We start from the raw sequence: 19,050 nt of genomic DNA, 5'->3' as shown, positions 1-19,050 counted from the left end.
GTTCTAAATTAATTCCTAGGATTGATTTTTCTCTGCTACCTGACGTAATGTTTGAAGGTGTTCACATTCCCTTCTCACATCAAGTTAAAAACCTAGGAATCATAATAGACCGTACTTTATCTTGGATACCCCAGATTGGCGAGGTAAGCAGAAAGATGTTTGCTTCAATGGGTTCACTTCGCCGACTACGTAACTTCTTGCCATTAGCCACCAAAATTGCGCTTGCACAATCCCTTCTTATGTCTATACTAGACTATGCTGACATCAGTTATCTGGATCTTAATGAGGACCAGCTCAATAAACTTGAGCGCTTGCAAAATCTCTGTATTAGATTTATATTTGGACTTCGCAAATTTGACCATATTTCCAACTTCCGTGCCCACCTCAAGTGGCTCCCTATACGTCTTCGTCGTAATTCTCATATTCTCAATCTTCTTTATAGCGTTCTTTTCAACCCCTCTACTCCCCCATATCTTAAAGAGCGTTTTACATATCTCTCCTCCGTCAGGCCTTCACGGAAATATCTACTTGTTCCCCCTCCATCCTCTACAAAATATTATACTGACTCTTTCACTTTTCGAGCTGTTCGGCTGTGGAACAGCCTGCCCTTAGATATTAGGTGTGCGAAAACTCTTCAAAGCTTTAAAACCCTACTGAAAAATCATTACTTGTCTCTTTCTTAATGTGCCGCTGTGTTATATTATGTAGATATGTATCTAATATTTATTTTAATATAGGTATGTATTGTTATATTTATATGTTTATTTAAATTGTAAATGTACTGTATGTACTGTCTGCTTGATGTATGTGTAATTTTCCTATTCCTCTAATTCATTCGTGCACTACCTGTTCTAAAAACTTACTGTTCTTTATATCCTGCTACCCTAAGGTTGTCTGGAAGAGATCGCTTACAGCGATAAGACCGCCTGTTGCTACCTTTCTTTACATTGTAAATCTGTTTTTTTAAATTTGTCTTCTTTGTGGTGCAATAAAGAATATTTACTTACTTACTTAAAGTAAGCATATTAATTTTATTTTATCAATGTAATCGTCATGCCTCATTTGGAGGAAAAAAGATTCATATCACCTGGCAACATTTATAAGTAATGGACGAAAATTTGGATTTTCGTATTTACAATTACGTAAAAATATTACATAAAACTGGATACTTACGCGTGAAATGTTATATCAGGCGGTTTGTTTTTATTCGCTGATGTGTTGTGACACCCATTCACCGCACAAACAACCATTTTTCTTGTATTTTTTAATTTATAACCGGGAGGTGTACACAAACCAAATCGACCTTGAGTACTGCGAGGGCCGTTCGGATACGATGACACGAGGGCGACATAATGTCGTACTCGAAATGGCTTCACTAGGGATGTACAGACTAGGCATCTAGGCTAATTATAACCTATTTTAATTTGATTCGTGTTTAATGCTTGCTCCGATTTTACTCTGCTCTGCTCTGCACTTTAAAATTAATAGAGAAATAAATAATAAGTTCATATCAATCATATCTCTGTTTACATTTATTTGACAGTAAACAACAGTTGCTAGGTAACAACAATATGAATAATGATAGGTCTTGACCAAACTTGACATACGAGGTATATGCAACCTTCTTAATGTAAAAAAGAAAAAAAACATTTATTTACAATAACAATATACGGATATATACAGATGATTACTATAAAATAGGCCCTTGAGGCATTGTACCAAGGATGCTGGCGGCATTTCCTCGTTGTATCGCAATACTGATACGTTGTGCGAGGAAGCCGCCAGCTCTTCGGTCACCAGTTACGTCAACCAGACGTTTCGCGATTTCTCCAAAAAACTTGTGCGCGCTGGGACCCCATGGACCAAAGCCATGGACCTAGAGTTTCAACGCCAAATGGTAACCTTCTTAATGTTGTATTCATGCCTTTAAATTGTACCAATTTTATAGTGACATCTGGTGATGTAGTTTGCACAATCGGTAGTCAACTTACGCAAAAGTTATGAAGTGTGGAATTAAAAGGAGGAATATCTCTTATGGCAGAACTGTTGCAAAAGTGACCAGCTTTCAGGTTTAAATAATAGTTCCTTTTCTTTCCGGTGGCGCTAGGTAGGCTCATGGATTACATGAACCATAGGAGTATAATAATATAGAGATGAAATGGGGGGGAGGGGCAACAAATAACCAGCCCAAATTACATAGGTTGTTTTGGGTATGTTATCAGGAATGTTAAAATGTGTTATTAATTTTATCGCATTGCGTATGTTCTGTCCCTCACGGGCGCACGCGTATAGCTCATCTATATAAATACTAGATCTATGACATTTTATTTCGGTGTATTCTGGCGCCGCCTAGAGTTTGACCAGCGAGTCGCTGCACAAGCGTTTTTAGAGAATTCTATATATGGCAATAATTTTAGCTGTCAAAAGTGTCAGAAATATTGTCAAACGAGTTTACACATAACCTAGATTCTCATGTTAGTTCCTTCGTTACGGAAGTTTATATCGTATTATAATGGCTAAACCGATTAGAAGCAGTGTGAGGAGCATATTATTTACGATAATCAGTAACTATAATCAAGTTCGACACGACGAAAATGAGAGATTACTAGAAAAGAAGCGAATATTGGACGAAATCATTCAGGCGACAGGTAAGTCATTATCAAACAATGTTGATGCTTCTTGTAGCACATTTTAATTTACGAGATAGGAACATTTGTTTGTATTACTAAACTTATGATTTATTTATATTACAGCGGGCGTAGATGACGAAAATGTTAGAGAAACTATTGAAAAGCTAGCAAGAGAACTGAAGAATGTTATTGATAATAACGCATCAGAATCAAGTTATTTAGAGAAAGTGTCTACTATGACAGGTAATATAAATAGTCTATATTTTCACATCTAGGTTTATTAATATTTTATTGTTCTTTTGTTAAAATTCCTATTGTTAAAACTGTTTTTTTTTCAGGTGTAAGCATTCGTACACTACGCACAATTAAAAAAGAGGGCTCTATTAACCAAGGCCAATGGAATACGCCAGGGAAAAAACGACCCCGGCCACCAACTGTGTCAAATTTAGACAATTTTGATGTGTCAGCCATTCATAATAAAATTAACGAGTTTTATTGCGTCAAAAAGCAGGTACCTACTCTAAGAGCCTTACATGCGGATTTGAAAGAATCTATAGGATTCTCAGGATGTTGTGAAACACTGAGGAAAATACTACACGAGAACGGATTTGAGTTTAAAAAAAATAAAGAAGAGCGCTCCATCCTCATGGAAAAGTTTGAAATATCTGGGTGGAGGCAAAGGTTTCTTAGAGCTATACATAAAAAACGGCAAGAAGGAAAAAAAATTGTGTATCTTGATGAGACATATGTCCATCAAAATTATAGACCAAAGAAGTCATGGCAAGGGCCTTCAATTTCCGGTTTAGTTGAAAAAATTTCCTCGGGTAAGTGGCATATTATAGTGCATGCTGGATCAGAGCAAGGATTTGTGCCAAATGCTTTGCTTGTTTTTAGCACAAAATCCAAAGCAGCTGACTATCATGATGACATGAACAGTTCAAATTTTTTAAAGTGGCTACGAGAAATGTTAATCCCAAATTTGTCTGAGCCCAGTATAATTGTTATGGACAATGCCAGTTACCATGTAACACAAATAAATAAGCCTCCAACCATGCACAGTTTAAAGGCTGACATTCAAAAATGGCTAAGGGAAAATAATATCCCATATGAAGAGTGTTTCAAAAAGGAAGAATTGATGTGCCTTGTCGAGGAAAATAAAATTGGTCCCATATATGCAGCAGAGGAGTTATTGAAGCAGCATGGGCATGAGGTCCTTAAATTGCCTCCATACCATTGCGATCTAAACGCTATTGAGTTGATATGGAGCCTCACAAAGCGAAAAATAGCCAGCAGAAATGTGGGGCTACCGGGTTCAGATACGGAAAACTTGATCCGGGAATGTTTTGCAATGATTACCCCGGAAGATTGGAAAAAATGTACAGACCATGTAATAAATGTGGAACGAAAATACAAGTCTAAGGACAACATTACAGACACTGAACTAGCTCCATTCATAATAGAAGTTCGGGAAAGTGACAATGACAGTGACAGTTCTCTGTCAGGCATTGAATTTCTTGAATCCGATTTTGATTATGAATCTTAAATAAATAGGCACCTTCTTTATAAACTAACAATATTAAAACTAGATTGAAACTAGATTGTGTTTTCTTTCACCTTACTACCTTCAGTTCAGCTCTATTATACAATATGTCACTTTTTTATTATTACTAATGGGAAGCATAAATATTTCCCTTGTGAAGGTTTACTTTAATAGCACAAGGGAAATATTTATGCTTAATAAATAATCGCCTGTAATTAACCCGAGTTCAAAACTTCAAAATAAAACACAAATGAAGTAATTTTTAATCCTATCAAAAATATAAATGTCATATGAGAACCAAGTTATATTAAGTTAAGTTATATTATGACATATGCCTTGGTTGTTGACTTCAACGACCAAAGAAATGAGATCTAAAGGGTGCCGTTTAATGGTCAGGCCTGAAATTTATTTGTAACAACAAAGTATCATTTTCTATAACTTATCGTTTTTTAGTATCTCTGATAATAATGATAACTATTCAATCATATTTTTAATTTTTAAGTGGGCTAAATTAGAGGCCAGGGTTTTAATTGCATTGCAACGATATCCTCAGTCTGTTTACTGTATTAAATTTACAGTCTGCTACGTTGCAGACTTCAGTCTGTCACTAATCAAAACAAAAATTAATTACGTATGAATTACCAAGTATCAAATTACTTTTTTTGCACTATGCTTCGTGTTACCAGTTAAAGATTTTTTGAATTTGCCGCTTTTTTTTTGTGCAGCCACTCGCTGGGCAAACTCTATTTAATGTTTTTGATGGACACTTTTCATACATAGAGGATGTTCCTCCTTTTATTCCACACTCCAGAGCAAAAGTAGGTTATCGGATGCCATTAATAGAAACCGCCACCATTTGTTCCGTGTCTTTAAGCGAAGCATTTGATAGATTTGATAGGTCTGTGCCAATTGCGGGCATTTTTCTATGTCACTCTAATTACATCTTAATAAGAGTAAAAGAGAAAGATCCCTGCAATTTGCGAATTTCGGTTTTTGTGGTAGGCCCCCTGAATGCATCTCAATTGATCTCAAACAAATGAAAATTAACGCATCAATTTCAGTGACAGTGACACTGACAACAGAGATGTCAGGGATGCCATGCCAATTGAAGACTGAGGTGCTCCTCGGAGGTTGAGTGTTAAGTTAAGCTTGTATTCTTGCGGATTTTATTAGGTAATAATTGTAAATATTAAGATATTAGTCGTCATTTCTCCATACAAACGTTCTCGACATTTTCCTCTCTGGATTTTGGCCCTAGATGATTTTTTTCAATATTAGTTCAATATTACCTGTGTCTGTACGTTTTGCTTTTTTTATATTCTTGTTTTTATAAGATAAGAAGAAGTTTGGTTACTTCAAACATCGCTAAAAACGGCCAAATAAATGCGCCGTAAAAGGCCGCCTAGCATACAACATCGGCAACAATAAACGCAAAAATCAAAAGTATAATTTCTTTCTCATTCCGTTCCTAAAATTTCGCTGCCATTGGTTAAGAGGCTGTCAATACCTAAAGCGCGCACACTGTCTATTTGTATCGGAGTAAAGGCCTGGGCAAGGGAATAATAAGAAAATTATTTAAACAAAAAAAAAGTGGATTATTAGTGTAATATTTTACTCATTAGCGGTTTAGATATAAATGTTTTGGAATTGTGATTTTAATTGCAGACCCATAAGTCAAAACAATAAAGACATAGAACCAGACCCATAAGTCAAAACAATAAAGACATAGAACCGTTTAATTGTGATTTTAAGACCAATCATACTTTCTTACTTGACTAAAACAAATAGTTTTTCTTAAAAAACTGTTTAAGTATCATCAATTTGAAGGACATTGGGTGTTGACAGCCCCTTAAGTTTTAGAGGAGGAAAAGGATTTATCGTCTGAAGTGCAGTTGTCTTTATCGCACTAATTTTAGGAGTCAGCGCGACGGAGATATTTGCCTAAAAAACTCAAATCTGAGAAAGGGCTCAGCTGATATATCCTGTTCATAATATTTTAATTCTGTTTCTATTATCACACATTTAGATTGATTTATCTCACAATGGCTCAACGGGAAAAGCGTGCCAATGCTGGTAATCGAATGGCAAAATTACTCGATGAAGAAGAGGAAGACGATTTCTATAAAACAACTTATGGAGGTTTTCAAGAAACCGAAGAAGATAAAGATTATGTGTAAGTAGTTTGAATTGCTTGTTTATTGAAAGAGAACAATAATTCTATATTCTTATCAACTTTACTCATGCCTTTTGCATTGGTTGCTTGCTTATCATGGTTTTGATTTACTTTAAGCAACTGCTTTCTGGCCTAAACTAACTATACAAACATTGCCAATCCGATATACCTTGTTGGCCTGTAATGCCATATATATGTATAAAGTGTCACCCTAATTTTGAAAAGGTTAAGTTTTCATTTTGTTAATTTTAGTGAAGAAAAGGAAGCTGACGACGTTGTTGATTCCGATTTTGATATAGATGAAAATGATGACCCAGTTTCAGATCAAGAAGTTGAGGAAAAACGGAAACGAGCTGTTGGGACCAAGGCATATAAGGTTGTACAGAATTATATTAACATTTACCCCTGGAAAGAGGAAACTCTTGATTCCTGACTCTTATCTGAACTCTATTTCAAACAATAATTTACAATCATTAATCCAGGACCCCAAGAAAAAGAAGGCAGCTGCACCCAGAAAAGATGTTGTAAAAAGAGTGAAAGAAGATAAACCAGAGAAATCTAAATCCGAACAGAAAGAAGGAGACTTGGAACAATCATTAAATGATTCGATAGGTGAGTAGAATCAATTTTTAAAAGTGACTTATTCATCATACTGTCATTCTCACTTTTAGCAAACTATTCACAAACATTATTGTTAAGACAAGGTCCATTGATGGTTAGTAAAGTTAACTGTTGATTTTAGTACACTGATATACAATATGAACTACATTAGCATACATGCTTGCATTGAATACTAACTAAACCAACCTATCGTTTCTACCAAGTATAGCTAATGAGCCCCAACAAGATGTGTTTGCATGTTTTCATCAAATATATGGCAAATAAATATAAATTAATAAATACATAATAAGTGGCAAATAAATATAAATTAATAAATACATAATAAGAGAAAATTCAACCTTGATCTAGTCCCAAACTAAGCAAAGCTTAGTTACCCGCAGCAGATAGGTGTGACAGAGAACATACTGTGTATTCGCGTGTAGCGAGTGTTTGATTTTATTTACTGAAAGCAACAATATTCATGCTTCTTTAGTAATCATAAAGATTGGTGAGAGATTTCACAGGATAGGGATATGTGGAAAAGAGGGAGGTCTATGCACAGCAGTGGAACACTATGGCCTTGTTAATAAAATAAAATTGCTGAAAACTGTGTTAAAAGAAAGATTGTATTTAGTTCGCGTTCATCAAAATAATGAAACATATAGTGTGAATTTTGTGAAATTGTTTTTTTGGCTAGGGCCCTAGTGTGTTAAACAAAAGCCTTTGTTTCTTTTATGCAGCGGTAATGCTACCGCTACTGACAGAATGGGAAACTTGTTTAAAAAGCAATTTTACCATCCTATATATATGGTTCATAAAATGTAACAGCTCATTTTGTTACCTGACATGCCACAAAAGGGTGACAGATCATCCTACATTACCCAAACTCCCAAACTCATTATCTCAGAATGAGATGTTACATTAAATTTTAACCTTTCAAACTATCACAATAGTTACTTTGTTTTTATTTATTTATTTTTTTATGGATAGGACACTCCTCTCCATAAAAAAAACAAAGGCTTTTGTTTAACAGATTAAGGCTTTAGCCAAAAAAATAATTTCATAAAATCCATACTATGTATAGTAAGTAATGTATGTGGTGATTACTCCTGTTATTTGGTATTGATATACAATTTGTAGACAGGTACACATACTAATATTCCACAAACATATGGAAAAGTTTTTTTGAATACAACAAATGTGATTATTTAATTTACAGGACGGAAATCTATAAGAAAAAGTACAGCAGTAAAATCACTAGAAACACAGCAAAGGATAAAAATCAGGTCTGAATTGAAAAAAAAGAAACCAAAGAAAGTGGAAGAAAAAATGCCATCACAGGAAAAATTATTAGAAGAAGCACTCATAACTGAACAGGAAAACTTGAAGAGCTTAGGTATGATTGTTATAACTTCTCCTTCTCTATTAGGCTGCGGACTGGACGCACGCGCAACGCGACGGCGTGAGCGGCGGCAACTCACCATCGCTGTAGTCCAAAACAGATTTATTATAATCTATAAAATTTGATAGTGCGGCTCGAAGCCGCGCGGTGCAAGCGGTGGTTGGCACGGAACGATAAAATGTCAATAAATCTGTTTCGGACGATAGAGTCGGCCTTACAGAATCTTCCTTATCCTCCTGACATCCTAAATGAGCCTGTGGTCTGTTTTGCTAATCCACCTATTCCACAACCAGTTTGGAGCTGTAGAGGAGCCTCTCTCTTGACTGCTAGTGCAGCCTTTAAATTATAAATAATTTCTATCAAAACTTACCAGTATACAATACAATACAAAATATTACACAACCTTAAAATAAATTTATAAGGAAACGCACATAATACATAAAGACAGAGGTAAACAAAGGCATGCTCCATCCCAGATCTCTTCCAGACAACCTTTGGGTATGTCCTTAAGGAGTATGTCTGTGATAAACTTTGCCCTCATTTGATTATGACTGATCATCTGAATTTTAATAAATAAAGTCATTTGCATAAGGCCATAAAAGGTTGGGCATTGTCATTAAAAAGGATTAGTTTATAATATTATTTCTTTTTTTACAGAACGATTTGAGCAGATTGAACTTGAAAGGAAAAAAGTAAGACCAACTAAAAAGGCTATTATCGGTCCAGTAATCAGGTAATGGTAATTTAAAGCTAGAGATTTAGTAATGGGTAGATATAAACTATTTTTAAAGTTCCTGCCCCTCTTCTTAGCATCTATGCTCACATTGAAAGTGAACTTGCAGACGCATTAAACGCCAAAAACACGGCAAAAGTATCGCCTTTTTTGTTAATTTTAGATGCCAGCACAAATATATGTAAATTTTTGAGTACTGTTATAAAGAGTAGGTAGACATTATTGAAACAAACCTAAAATCCAGTGAAGATATATGCTGAAAGGCTAAGCTTCTTCATCCACACTGGGCTATAGGGGTGAGTTATTGTTGCGTCCAAGAAATTAACGTTACACCATATTTTCTAAATGATAGGTTTATGTAATTCAGATCCAATATAGCTTGGTATGTATCGATATCTTAAGGGCTAGAGCTTTGCATACACTAAGCCAGGGCTGAGTCGTAAACTTATTGAGCGATATTAAACCTACGTGGGCGATTTTATTTCCAATATAATGTCGGATTGCCAGGGGAATTTGCTAGTTAAGGACACTTAAAGTCAGGCAGATTTTTTCGTTTAAAGACAGTAATTTGTTTTGCTTATTTTTCAGATATCACTCATTTGCAGTGCCATTAGAATCGGAAGAGCCTGACAACTTAGTAACGGACATCACTTTGAGTGATATCATTAAAAGCGAGGAAGGTACTGGAGCTTGTCTATTACTAAATTGATTTAACTTTATATTGCAATCTTCCAAATGCCTATCATAATTCTAACCTAGTGAAACACCGCTCAGAAGCACAAGTTTTCATACGATACACATTACAAGCGACGCTTAATAGCGGTTATCAAGTTGGCGCGACGGAGACTGCGTGTAGTAATAACATGCGTAGCGCTGTCTCGCTCGCCCGTCGTCGTCGTCGCAACATTGTGAAAACTACCAATAATAATACAAACAAAAACAAACAACAAATCACACAAACAAATCATTATCATCATGTATTTTGCGGATACCAATAAGTCCCAAAATTGTCATTGATAAATCAAAGCTTAAAGGGTGTAGCAGGATAGCCTAGGAAAAATTGCCCCCAGCGATTTTGGGCCGAAACTGTTATCAAACGATGCCTTTTGGGGAGGTTATACTCTGCACAAAGTTTCATCCCTCTGTTACCCCCTGGGGGTGAAAAACACCCGATTAACCCCAAAACTGTTTTAATTATTTTTTCCTAAACTATGAAAGTGACGAATTTCAAATTTCGTACAAATATTAATAAGACTAAAAGCTATGTGCTAAAAAAATATTAACCCCCTAACCATTGAAATTCTTGTAAAAAAAACAAAAATAAAAAAAGAATCAACCTGTATATCAAGTTTGGCTCATGGTACCACACCATATTTTTTTTCAAAAATGAACCAGTTTATATTCTACATGATACAAAAGTTTCATGGACCTACTCCAGAAGGAACATTACGAAATTAATATGTATTGGCTCTTTGGTGCGTACTATTCGTTGAACTCCCACTAAGAGCCTTGCATTATTAATAAACAATGGCTTGCGATCGGACCGCTGGCGCTGCTCGTGCCCGATTTGAAAAAGGTGGGGATAAAGAAGTATGAATCAAACTCATTTGTATTTATAAAAACATTTTTAGGGTTCCGTAGTCAACTAGGAACCCTTATAGTTTCGCCATGTCCGCCTGCCTGTCTGTCTGTCTGTCTGTCCGAGGCTTTGCTCCGTGATCGTTAGTGCTAGAATGCTGAAATTTGGCATGGATATATAAACCAATAAAGCCGACAAAGTCGTACAATAAAATCTAAAAATTTAATTTTTTTGAGGGTACCTCCCCTACACGTAAAGTTGGGGTGAATTTTTGTTTTTTGCTTCAATCCTACAGTGTGGGGTATCGTTGGAAAGGTATTTCAAAACTAATAGGGGTCTTCAACAATTTTTTTTGATTAAGTGAATATATTCGGAGATAATCGCTCCGAAATAAAAAAAATGTGTCCCCCCCCCCTCTAACTTTTGAACCATAGGTCCAAAAAAAATTAAAAAAATCGTGGAAGTAAAGCTTAAGAAAGACATTAAATGAAAACTATAGCGGACATGATCAGTTTAGCTGTTTTTGAGTTATCGCAAAAAGTTTCCCCTTCATAGTAAAAAGGCATACTTTAATTAGGTACTGATTATGCAAATTTGCCTATTTGTTTAACTCACGTGAAAGGTACCGTTTCATCCCTTGGTTAACAATTTACTATACTTTAAGCTCCAGTTTAGCTTATTGTGACGGAAGAGTAACTACGGAACCCTACACTAAGCGTGGCCCGACATGCTCTTGGCCTGTTTTTTTAAATTATTTTGTTTTCGGGTCTGAGACGTTGCGTATTAAGCATGATACGAGTATAATGATTAGTAGCTACGAAATAGTACGTTTATTTTAATTTCGCAATGTTCCTTCTGGAGTAGGTCCATGAAACTTTTATATAATATAGAATATAAATTGGTACATTTTTGAAAAAAAAAATGGTGTGTGTACCATGAGCCAAACTTGAGATCCATGTACAAATGAGTTTGATTCATACTTCTTTATCCCCACCTTTTTCAAATCGGGCACGAGCAGCGGTCCGATCGCAAGCCATTGTTTATTAATAATGCAAGGCTCTTAGTGGGAGTTCAATGAATAGTACGCACCAAAGAGCCAATACATATTAATTTCGCAATGTTCCTTCTGGAGTAGGTCCATGAAACTTTTGTATCATGTAGAATATAAACTGGTTCATTTTTGAAAAAAAAAATGGTGTGGTACCATGAGCCAAACTTGATATACAGGTTGATTCTTTTTTTATTTTTGTTTTTTTTACAAGAATTTCAATGGTTAGGGGGTTAATATTTTTTTAGCATATAGCTTTTAGTCTTATTAATATTTGTACGAAATTTGAAATTCGTCACTTTCATAGTTTAGGAAAAAATAATTAAAACAGTTTTGGGGTTAATCGGGTTTTTTTCACCCCCAGGGGGTAACAGAGGGATGAAACTTTGTGCAGAGTATAACCTCCCCAAAAGGCATCGTTTGATTACAGTTTCGGCCCAAAATCGCTGGGGGCAATTTTTCCTAGGCTATCCTGCTACACCCAAATGGCAATTTTTTCCCCAACACACCGTAAAACCGCCGATCTATAATCCAAAAGCTCCCATCTATGGTCCAAAATAAACTCAAATATCTTTGTTTAGGTGTGTCTATTATTTGAATGTCGTAGTTTTATGGCAAAATATTTTTTACTTACTTACTTGGCTGGCAAGATGACCCAAAATGATTCTTGGCCTCCAACATAAGAGCACGTCACTTTGCTCGGTCCAGAGCGGATTTTTTTTTTTTTTTTTTTTTTTTTTTTTCTCTAGTTATATCTGCGATCAGTCAGACTATAAGCAGATTGGTTGAATGCTTAATAACGTGACGAGCGAGTCCTCCAGTGAGGGCTTCTACTCTTTTTTTTTTTCCCCTCTTTCTATGTATGAGGGAAGATGTCTTTTCTTTTTAACCTTTTTTCATATCCCTTGTCTGTGAGTTTTGCTGCCAGGTCATTTGGGTGGTGGCTTAATCTACGTTGATATGCTTTAGTTGCATGAAGGATTTCTTCCTTCACAGTATTGATTTGCAGGTATTTATGTATTTCCGAGTTGGTTGTGAACCACGGAGCGTTACATATGGACCGCAGTATGTTGTTTTGCATTCTTTGTATTATTGAGATGTTAGAGTTACTGGCACTGCCCCATAGTTGTATGCCGTACATCCATGCTGGCTTAAGGATAGATTTGTAAATTAGGAGTTTGTTGTCTGTGGAGAGTTTACTGTTTCTTCCTAGTAACCAGTAGTAATCACGAAATCTAAATCTTAGTTCTTCTCTTTTTGTTTTGATGTGTTGTTGCCATGTAAGCCGTCGGTCTAGATGTAAGCCGAGGTATCGGACACTGTCCTGGTGGGGCAGTGTGGAGTTTTCCAGAGTAACTGAGGGGCAGTTTCCTTTCCTTAGCGTGAATGTAACTTGTACAGATTTTGATGCACTTGCTCTTATCCTCCATTTTTGTAACCATTTTGTTATATCCTCCAGTGCGTTTTGTAACATAAGCGTGGCGATACTGGGGTCCCTGTTGCTTGCAAGTATGGCAGTATCATCAGCAAAAGTGGCTGTGGTGATACCATCCGCTTGTGGAAGGTCAGCCGTGTAGATCGTGTAGAGCATCGGTCCCAACACTGAGCCCTGGGGGACTCCAGCCTTTATTTCTAAGAGCTTAGAGGTCTCATCCTCCTCCTTAACTTGAAAAAGGCGATCTGATAGATAGGAGTGAAACAAGTTAAAGTAGCTATGGGGCAGGTATGTGCGTATCTTGTAAAGAAGCCCTTTGTGCCACACTCTGTCGAATGCCTGTTGAATGTCTAGAAAAGCTGAAGAACAGTATTCTTTTTCTTCCAGTGACTTTCTAATTCGCTCTACGACTCTATGAACTTGTTCGATCGTGGAGTGGTTTTGTCTAAAGCCAAACTGGTGCGTTGGTATGACTTTTGTCTCTTCTAGTATCGGAAGGATTCTTCTTAGAAGCAGTTTTTCACAGACTTTCGATAGGGTCGGTAATAGGCTAATTGGCCTATATGACGTAACTTCGTTAGCAGGTTTCCCTGGTTTGTGTATCATGAGTATCTGAGAGACTTTCCACAAACTGGGATAATATTGTACTCTTAGGATTCCATTATATAGTGTCGTCAGGAATACTACTGCTTTTCTCGGTAGATGCTTTAGGACTTCTTTTGAAATGAGGTCGAATCCTGGTGCTTTTCTATCTTTCAGATCATTAATTACTCTCCAGACTTCCCCTACAGTTACTGGAGTTGGTGGGAGTGACATTTGGAAGGGCTGACTTAGTGTTTTGTCTACTTCTATTTCAGACTCTGCGTCGTTCGCGGCATTTGGGTAGAAAACATTTCGTAAGTGTTCTGCGAAAGTTTCTGCTTTTTGTCGTGGGGTTCGCACCCAACCTGTGCTACTTCGCAGTGGTGCTTTAGCTAGTTGCGGCTGGTCAAAATTTTTCGTAAATTTCCACAACGAGTAGTTTGTTGCTGCAGTTCCTGTTAGTGATTCTAGTTGCGTCTCTAAGGTGATGTTATGCCAGTTTTTTAGCATTTCTCTTAATTTCCTAGCTTCATTCTCAAACGCAGTTTTATCTACATCCAATCTAGTTTGGTGCCAAACCCGCCTCAAGCGTCTTTTGCTTCGAAGAATGATTTTAATGAATAATGGATAATTATCACGTTGCTTGCGGTTGTGGCTTTCTGGAGTGGTTAACCAGCAGGCCTTTTGAATAAGAACAGTGATATACTTAGTTGCGGTTTCTATATCATGAGGAGTCTTAAGCGCAACTTTTAGATTAACCGATTCCTCTAAGTAGTTCTTGAAAGCCTCCCAATCTGTTTGTTTATTATATAAAGCTTCTGGCTCTTTTTTGTCAATCAGCATAGTGCTTATAGTTAGTAAGACAGGCGTGTGGTCTGAGGAGCTGTCATAGCAGGGTTCTTGTTTGAGATAGTGCCTAGTCAGACCTCTTGTCACGAAAAAGTCTAGCAAGTCCGGGAGTTTTTTTGGATCTGCAGGCCAGTAGGTTGGTTCAGAGGTGGAAAGTGCTAGAAGGTTCATATTCTCTATGCTTTTTAACAATTGTCTGCCTCTAGTGTTTGTTAGCCTGGAGCCCCAGTAAGTGTGTTTGGCGTTCCAGTCTCCGCCAGCAACAAACCTATTTCCAAGCGTCTTGAAGTAATCTTCATACATATCACAGGTGATTTTGTGTTTGGGTGGACAATACGTTGCTGATACGCTCAGATGCCCCGCTGCATCTTCAACCGCTATTGTTGTAGCCTGCAAGTGTTCTGTCCTGTACTCGGGCAAGACGAAATGTTTGATAGACTTTCTCACGATCAACGCTGTACCGGCGTGACCCCTGCCATCTGGATGTAGTGTTATGTAGCACTGGTAATCATTAAATTTGATATTAGACGCGGATGTACAATGGGCTTCGGATATCAATAGAATGTCTAGTTTATGTTCAGTCATTACTAGGTCAATTTCATTTTTGTTTGGAGCTAGTCCATTTATGTTCCAGGTCCAGAGCGGATTCGCGCCAGCTTTCGCTGATGCCAAGGAGATCTGCCTCCACTCTATTCGCCCAACGATATTTAGGATGACCAACAGGACGGCGTCCGGGCAGTCAAAAGGGCTTATTTGGGTCGACCAACAAAATATTTTTTAAACAGAAGAAAAAACTGACAATACTACAAAATGAACTGCTATTGGTACTTAATTAGGTTTTGAACTTGTGGACCATTATTTGGGTGGTTTAACGGTTTCATAGAGAAATAAGCAAGCATAGAATGCTCACTCTATGCATCTATTCTCTTACCAAAACGCTTAGTATTTTCGTAGTCGATATAGATCTAGCGTTAAGTAGCGGATTTATAAGTACTGTACTCAACAGTTGAGTTGATCTACTCTATTTTCAACTCCTTCTGCTTCTAATATTTGTTGTAAATTGGTGAGCAATACACTTCTCGTCAGTCGAGACACTCGCGAAGTCGCGACATCTAATGTGAAGTAGCGGTACTGATAAATCCGCTAGGTACTTGACGCTAGATGTCGTTGTCGACTATGAAAATAATAAGCGTTTTGGTAAAAAAACTAACGTATGTAGTGAGCACTCTATGCCTCCTTATTTCTCTATGACGGTATCTACTAGTTAAGAAAATGTACCAACCTATCTAATTAATTTTTTCAGGTTTATTAACACCCTGCGACATAGACATGGAAGAGGTATCGGTGGTGGACGAGCCCAAACCAGAGGAGCCAAAACCCGAGGTCGATCCAGATACAGACAGCATGCCCAGCCTGAACCCCACCAAGATTGAGATAGACGTTATTGGACCCGATGACGAGTTTAAAATCGACGATGTTGTGTAAGTACTATAATCGTTTGTCTTATCTGTCATTTTTACTGATGTATGTATAAGAAAGGGATTAAACATCATTTAACTAAGGATAGTATTCCACCTGTCTAATTTAATGGTCCAATATGTATTATACAATATTCATTTATTGCGCTATCGTACACAAACATGGCAATTTATATTACATTAAAAATTTAACACTTCTGAACTATTACAATTATTTAACACTAGAATTTATTTCAGAATGTCTAACAATAATTATTACAAATACAATATAAATTCATAATCTATTCTAATACCACACATCTCGCACATGAGAGGAGGCCTGTGCCCAGCAGTGGGACGTATATAGGCTGAATTATTATTATTATTTTTATTCTAATAAAAACTAATCCATATTAAAAATAATACATTCGTGAACATTAATAAACATCAAACGCGCGTGTATGTGTATTTGCATGTCCCTTTTTGCTTAACGAGAGAGTGAGACGCAATGCACATTGGACAAAGAAATTGGACAGGTGGAATACCATTCTAACCTATCTTGGAACGGGCTCGAAACAGAACAAAGCGAGGGAGAGTTATCTATTATAAACGTCATGTTTCATAAAAAAATAAATCATCATTAATAATGCCATTTCCACACTTCGACATTGCACATGTCATGTGGAATTAACTTGGTCCGACTCTACCAAGTATTAGTACTTAACCATTTTCTACTAAAGCTCCAATTTATACTTTAAAGTATTGAGATACGAGATTTTGAAATTAGTAACTGCTTTGTGACATGAGTTGAGATTGTTAACATACTATAGTTCGTGTCATTCATGACGACGCGCAGATTAGTCAAAAGTAACATTTAATAACAAGACAATACGAGTCTTCGTAAATGACACGATCTATCAGATTAATCTAATTTTCCTCAAACATGCAATGAAATGACTTACTTGACATGACTTACTTCAAATCAAAGAGAATTTGAAATAAAAGTGGATTAAGAAAACCTTGGAGCCACACTTAACAACTTTTAGAACACCATTTGACTTTGATTCTTATTATTTCACTGATATGTGTTAAATTTGTTAAATATCCAAAAGTGGCGCCATCTTACCGGGCATAGGCCAAAGTTTATTGCGCCATCGCTCCAAACGATGCCGCCATACCTCTGGCCTATGATCTATCAGATGGCGCCACTTTTAACATGAAACAATCATCATCATATGTTTATTATTATTTCATTGCAAGTTTGAGAAGGTTGCCAGCCGCGTATCCCTAGGATATATCATCTACTTGGCCTGCAACCCTTCGTTTTCCGTAATGTACTATTACGGTTGAACTCGGGCGGGCAACTTTACACACTTGGGCGGGCGACATCTTTCGGAGTGCCTGTCTCCATTTTCAAGCACCAACAGTGCTGAGCAACGGTTCAAGTTGTCCGAACGCCGCATTCATGAACTTTTAATTTTTAACATTACAGCACAGAAGTGAAGCCGAAGAAAGCTAAGACTTATGTTAAACCAAAACCGGCCTATGAGAGGACACTACTCATGTTCGAAAATTATTTAAAAGACAAGGCGTTCAACAAGTGCTATCGACTGAACAAGCCCAAGAGAAGACAAGACATGCTATGTGCTGTCACAAAGTATGTATTTATATGTATTTACTAGCGGCTCTGTGAGCTGTAGACCCTGTAGACCTCATAGCTATGCCATTTTGAAGAAGTTTCATTAACTGAATCGACAATAAAATCCGTATAATTATCGAAGCTGCTCAGAATAGTTCACGACTTTCAACGAGAATCGGTTTAGAAATGCGACCTGTACCTTGACGAGAACAGCCGCATATACGAAAGCCTTATTGCCCAAACTGAAACAGAGACGCTTCACTCGCAATTTCCGTTCGCTCGGTCAATAACTAAACTGCATTGTTACTAAACTGAAAATCATATTCAGGCAAACGTCACAAATAGTAATTATAGGTGCACATTGTGTACAGTTTATATTCCTTTTCTCGATTGGCTACTTTCAGCAGTTACCTCCTGTCTGATTGTAACATTCATTGTCAACTTGCTAGGCGGGTTCTCTGTTCGTAGGCGCTTTTTGCTACCCACGGGGTTTCCCTTATTATCGGCTACGTTTGTAACGCGTGGCGCGCGCTGGCATTGAATGTGTTAAAGCTAACATCTCTTGGATAATCATGGGAATTTTTGGAAATACATAATTTCATCGTCATTTAGATAAATACTTGTCTAAATTGTCACCATTCTTTCGACAGGAAACCAGCGCGCTACATAGATCCCATCACAAAGCTACCATACCGAAGCGTAGACGCCTTCCGGATAATACGCGAAGCCTATTACCAGCAATTAGAGGCTAGAGGCGACCGCAACGACCCGAAGTTGCAGGCCTGGCTGAAGTGGCGGCGAGCCGACTCTGCCTCTACTTATGTGCAGATACATATCAAGTAAAGTTTTGTTTAATTTTGTCAGTACCGTTACAATTAGTATATGATAAATCAAAGATCTAAAAAGTTCTATTTTTTTGCCTTAGAATGACAAATAGTCAAGTTTAACCTTGACATATCTATCTAAGGACGGGCCTTACGGGCAATGAGCATGGGGCCTACAGCGGTGTCACGCACACGAATTCGAGCCAATCGTACAGTCTAACGCCACAAGGCGATTGGTTGATGAGTTCGTATCACGCGCGTGATTGGTCGCAAATAGTTGCGTTAGACTGCACGATTGGCTCGAATTCGTGAGTGACACCACTGAACTAGCGCCATTCTTAGTGCCCGTAAGGCCTGTCCTTAGATATATATGTCAATGCTCTCTACAGTATTTTTAAGATTAAATTCATACTTTAATTCATCTTTTTTTTTGTATACTGGTATAAATAAATACAATATTACTGAGATCTCAATAACAGTGTAAATACTAATGGAATAAAATACGTTTTAGTATTGCATTTTTCATTTGTATTCATTTTTTATTAATCTTCTCCAAACC

The 19,050-nt window shown here is 37.1% G+C and overlaps 2 protein-coding genes across 2 annotated transcripts; both read left to right on the top strand.

The window, feature by feature from the left end:
• Nucleotides 1–2,367: 2,367 nt before the first annotated feature.
• LOC133516667 (uncharacterized) lies at nt 2,368–5,286 on the top strand. The gene is made up of 4 exons (XM_061849686.1): nt 2,368–2,648; nt 2,754–2,873; nt 2,969–3,311; nt 5,232–5,286. The coding sequence occupies exons 1-4, from the start codon at nt 2,513–2,515 to the stop codon at nt 5,284–5,286; spliced, it is 654 nt and encodes a 217-aa protein (XP_061705670.1). The 5' UTR covers nt 2,368–2,512.
• On the top strand, nt 5,230–19,009 carry LOC133516400 (vacuolar protein sorting-associated protein 72 homolog). The gene is made up of 10 exons (XM_061849314.1): nt 5,230–5,343; nt 6,197–6,343; nt 6,596–6,719; nt 6,826–6,955; nt 8,163–8,339; nt 9,003–9,078; nt 9,667–9,758; nt 15,875–16,052; nt 17,521–17,685; nt 18,318–19,009. Exons 2-10 carry the CDS (start codon nt 6,213–6,215, stop codon nt 18,508–18,510), a joined length of 1,266 nt encoding a protein of 421 aa, XP_061705298.1. The 5' UTR covers nt 5,230–5,343; nt 6,197–6,212; the 3' UTR covers nt 18,511–19,009.
• The last annotated feature ends 41 nt before the right edge of the window (nt 19,010–19,050 follow it).

This window comes from Cydia pomonella, chromosome 3 (assembly GCF_033807575.1).
Source record: "Cydia pomonella isolate Wapato2018A chromosome 3, ilCydPomo1, whole genome shotgun sequence".
NCBI classification, from domain to species: domain Eukaryota; kingdom Metazoa; phylum Arthropoda; class Insecta; order Lepidoptera; family Tortricidae; genus Cydia; species Cydia pomonella.
Note: the sequence above shows the minus strand (reverse complement) of the source record. Positions and strands in the feature narration are given on the sequence as shown.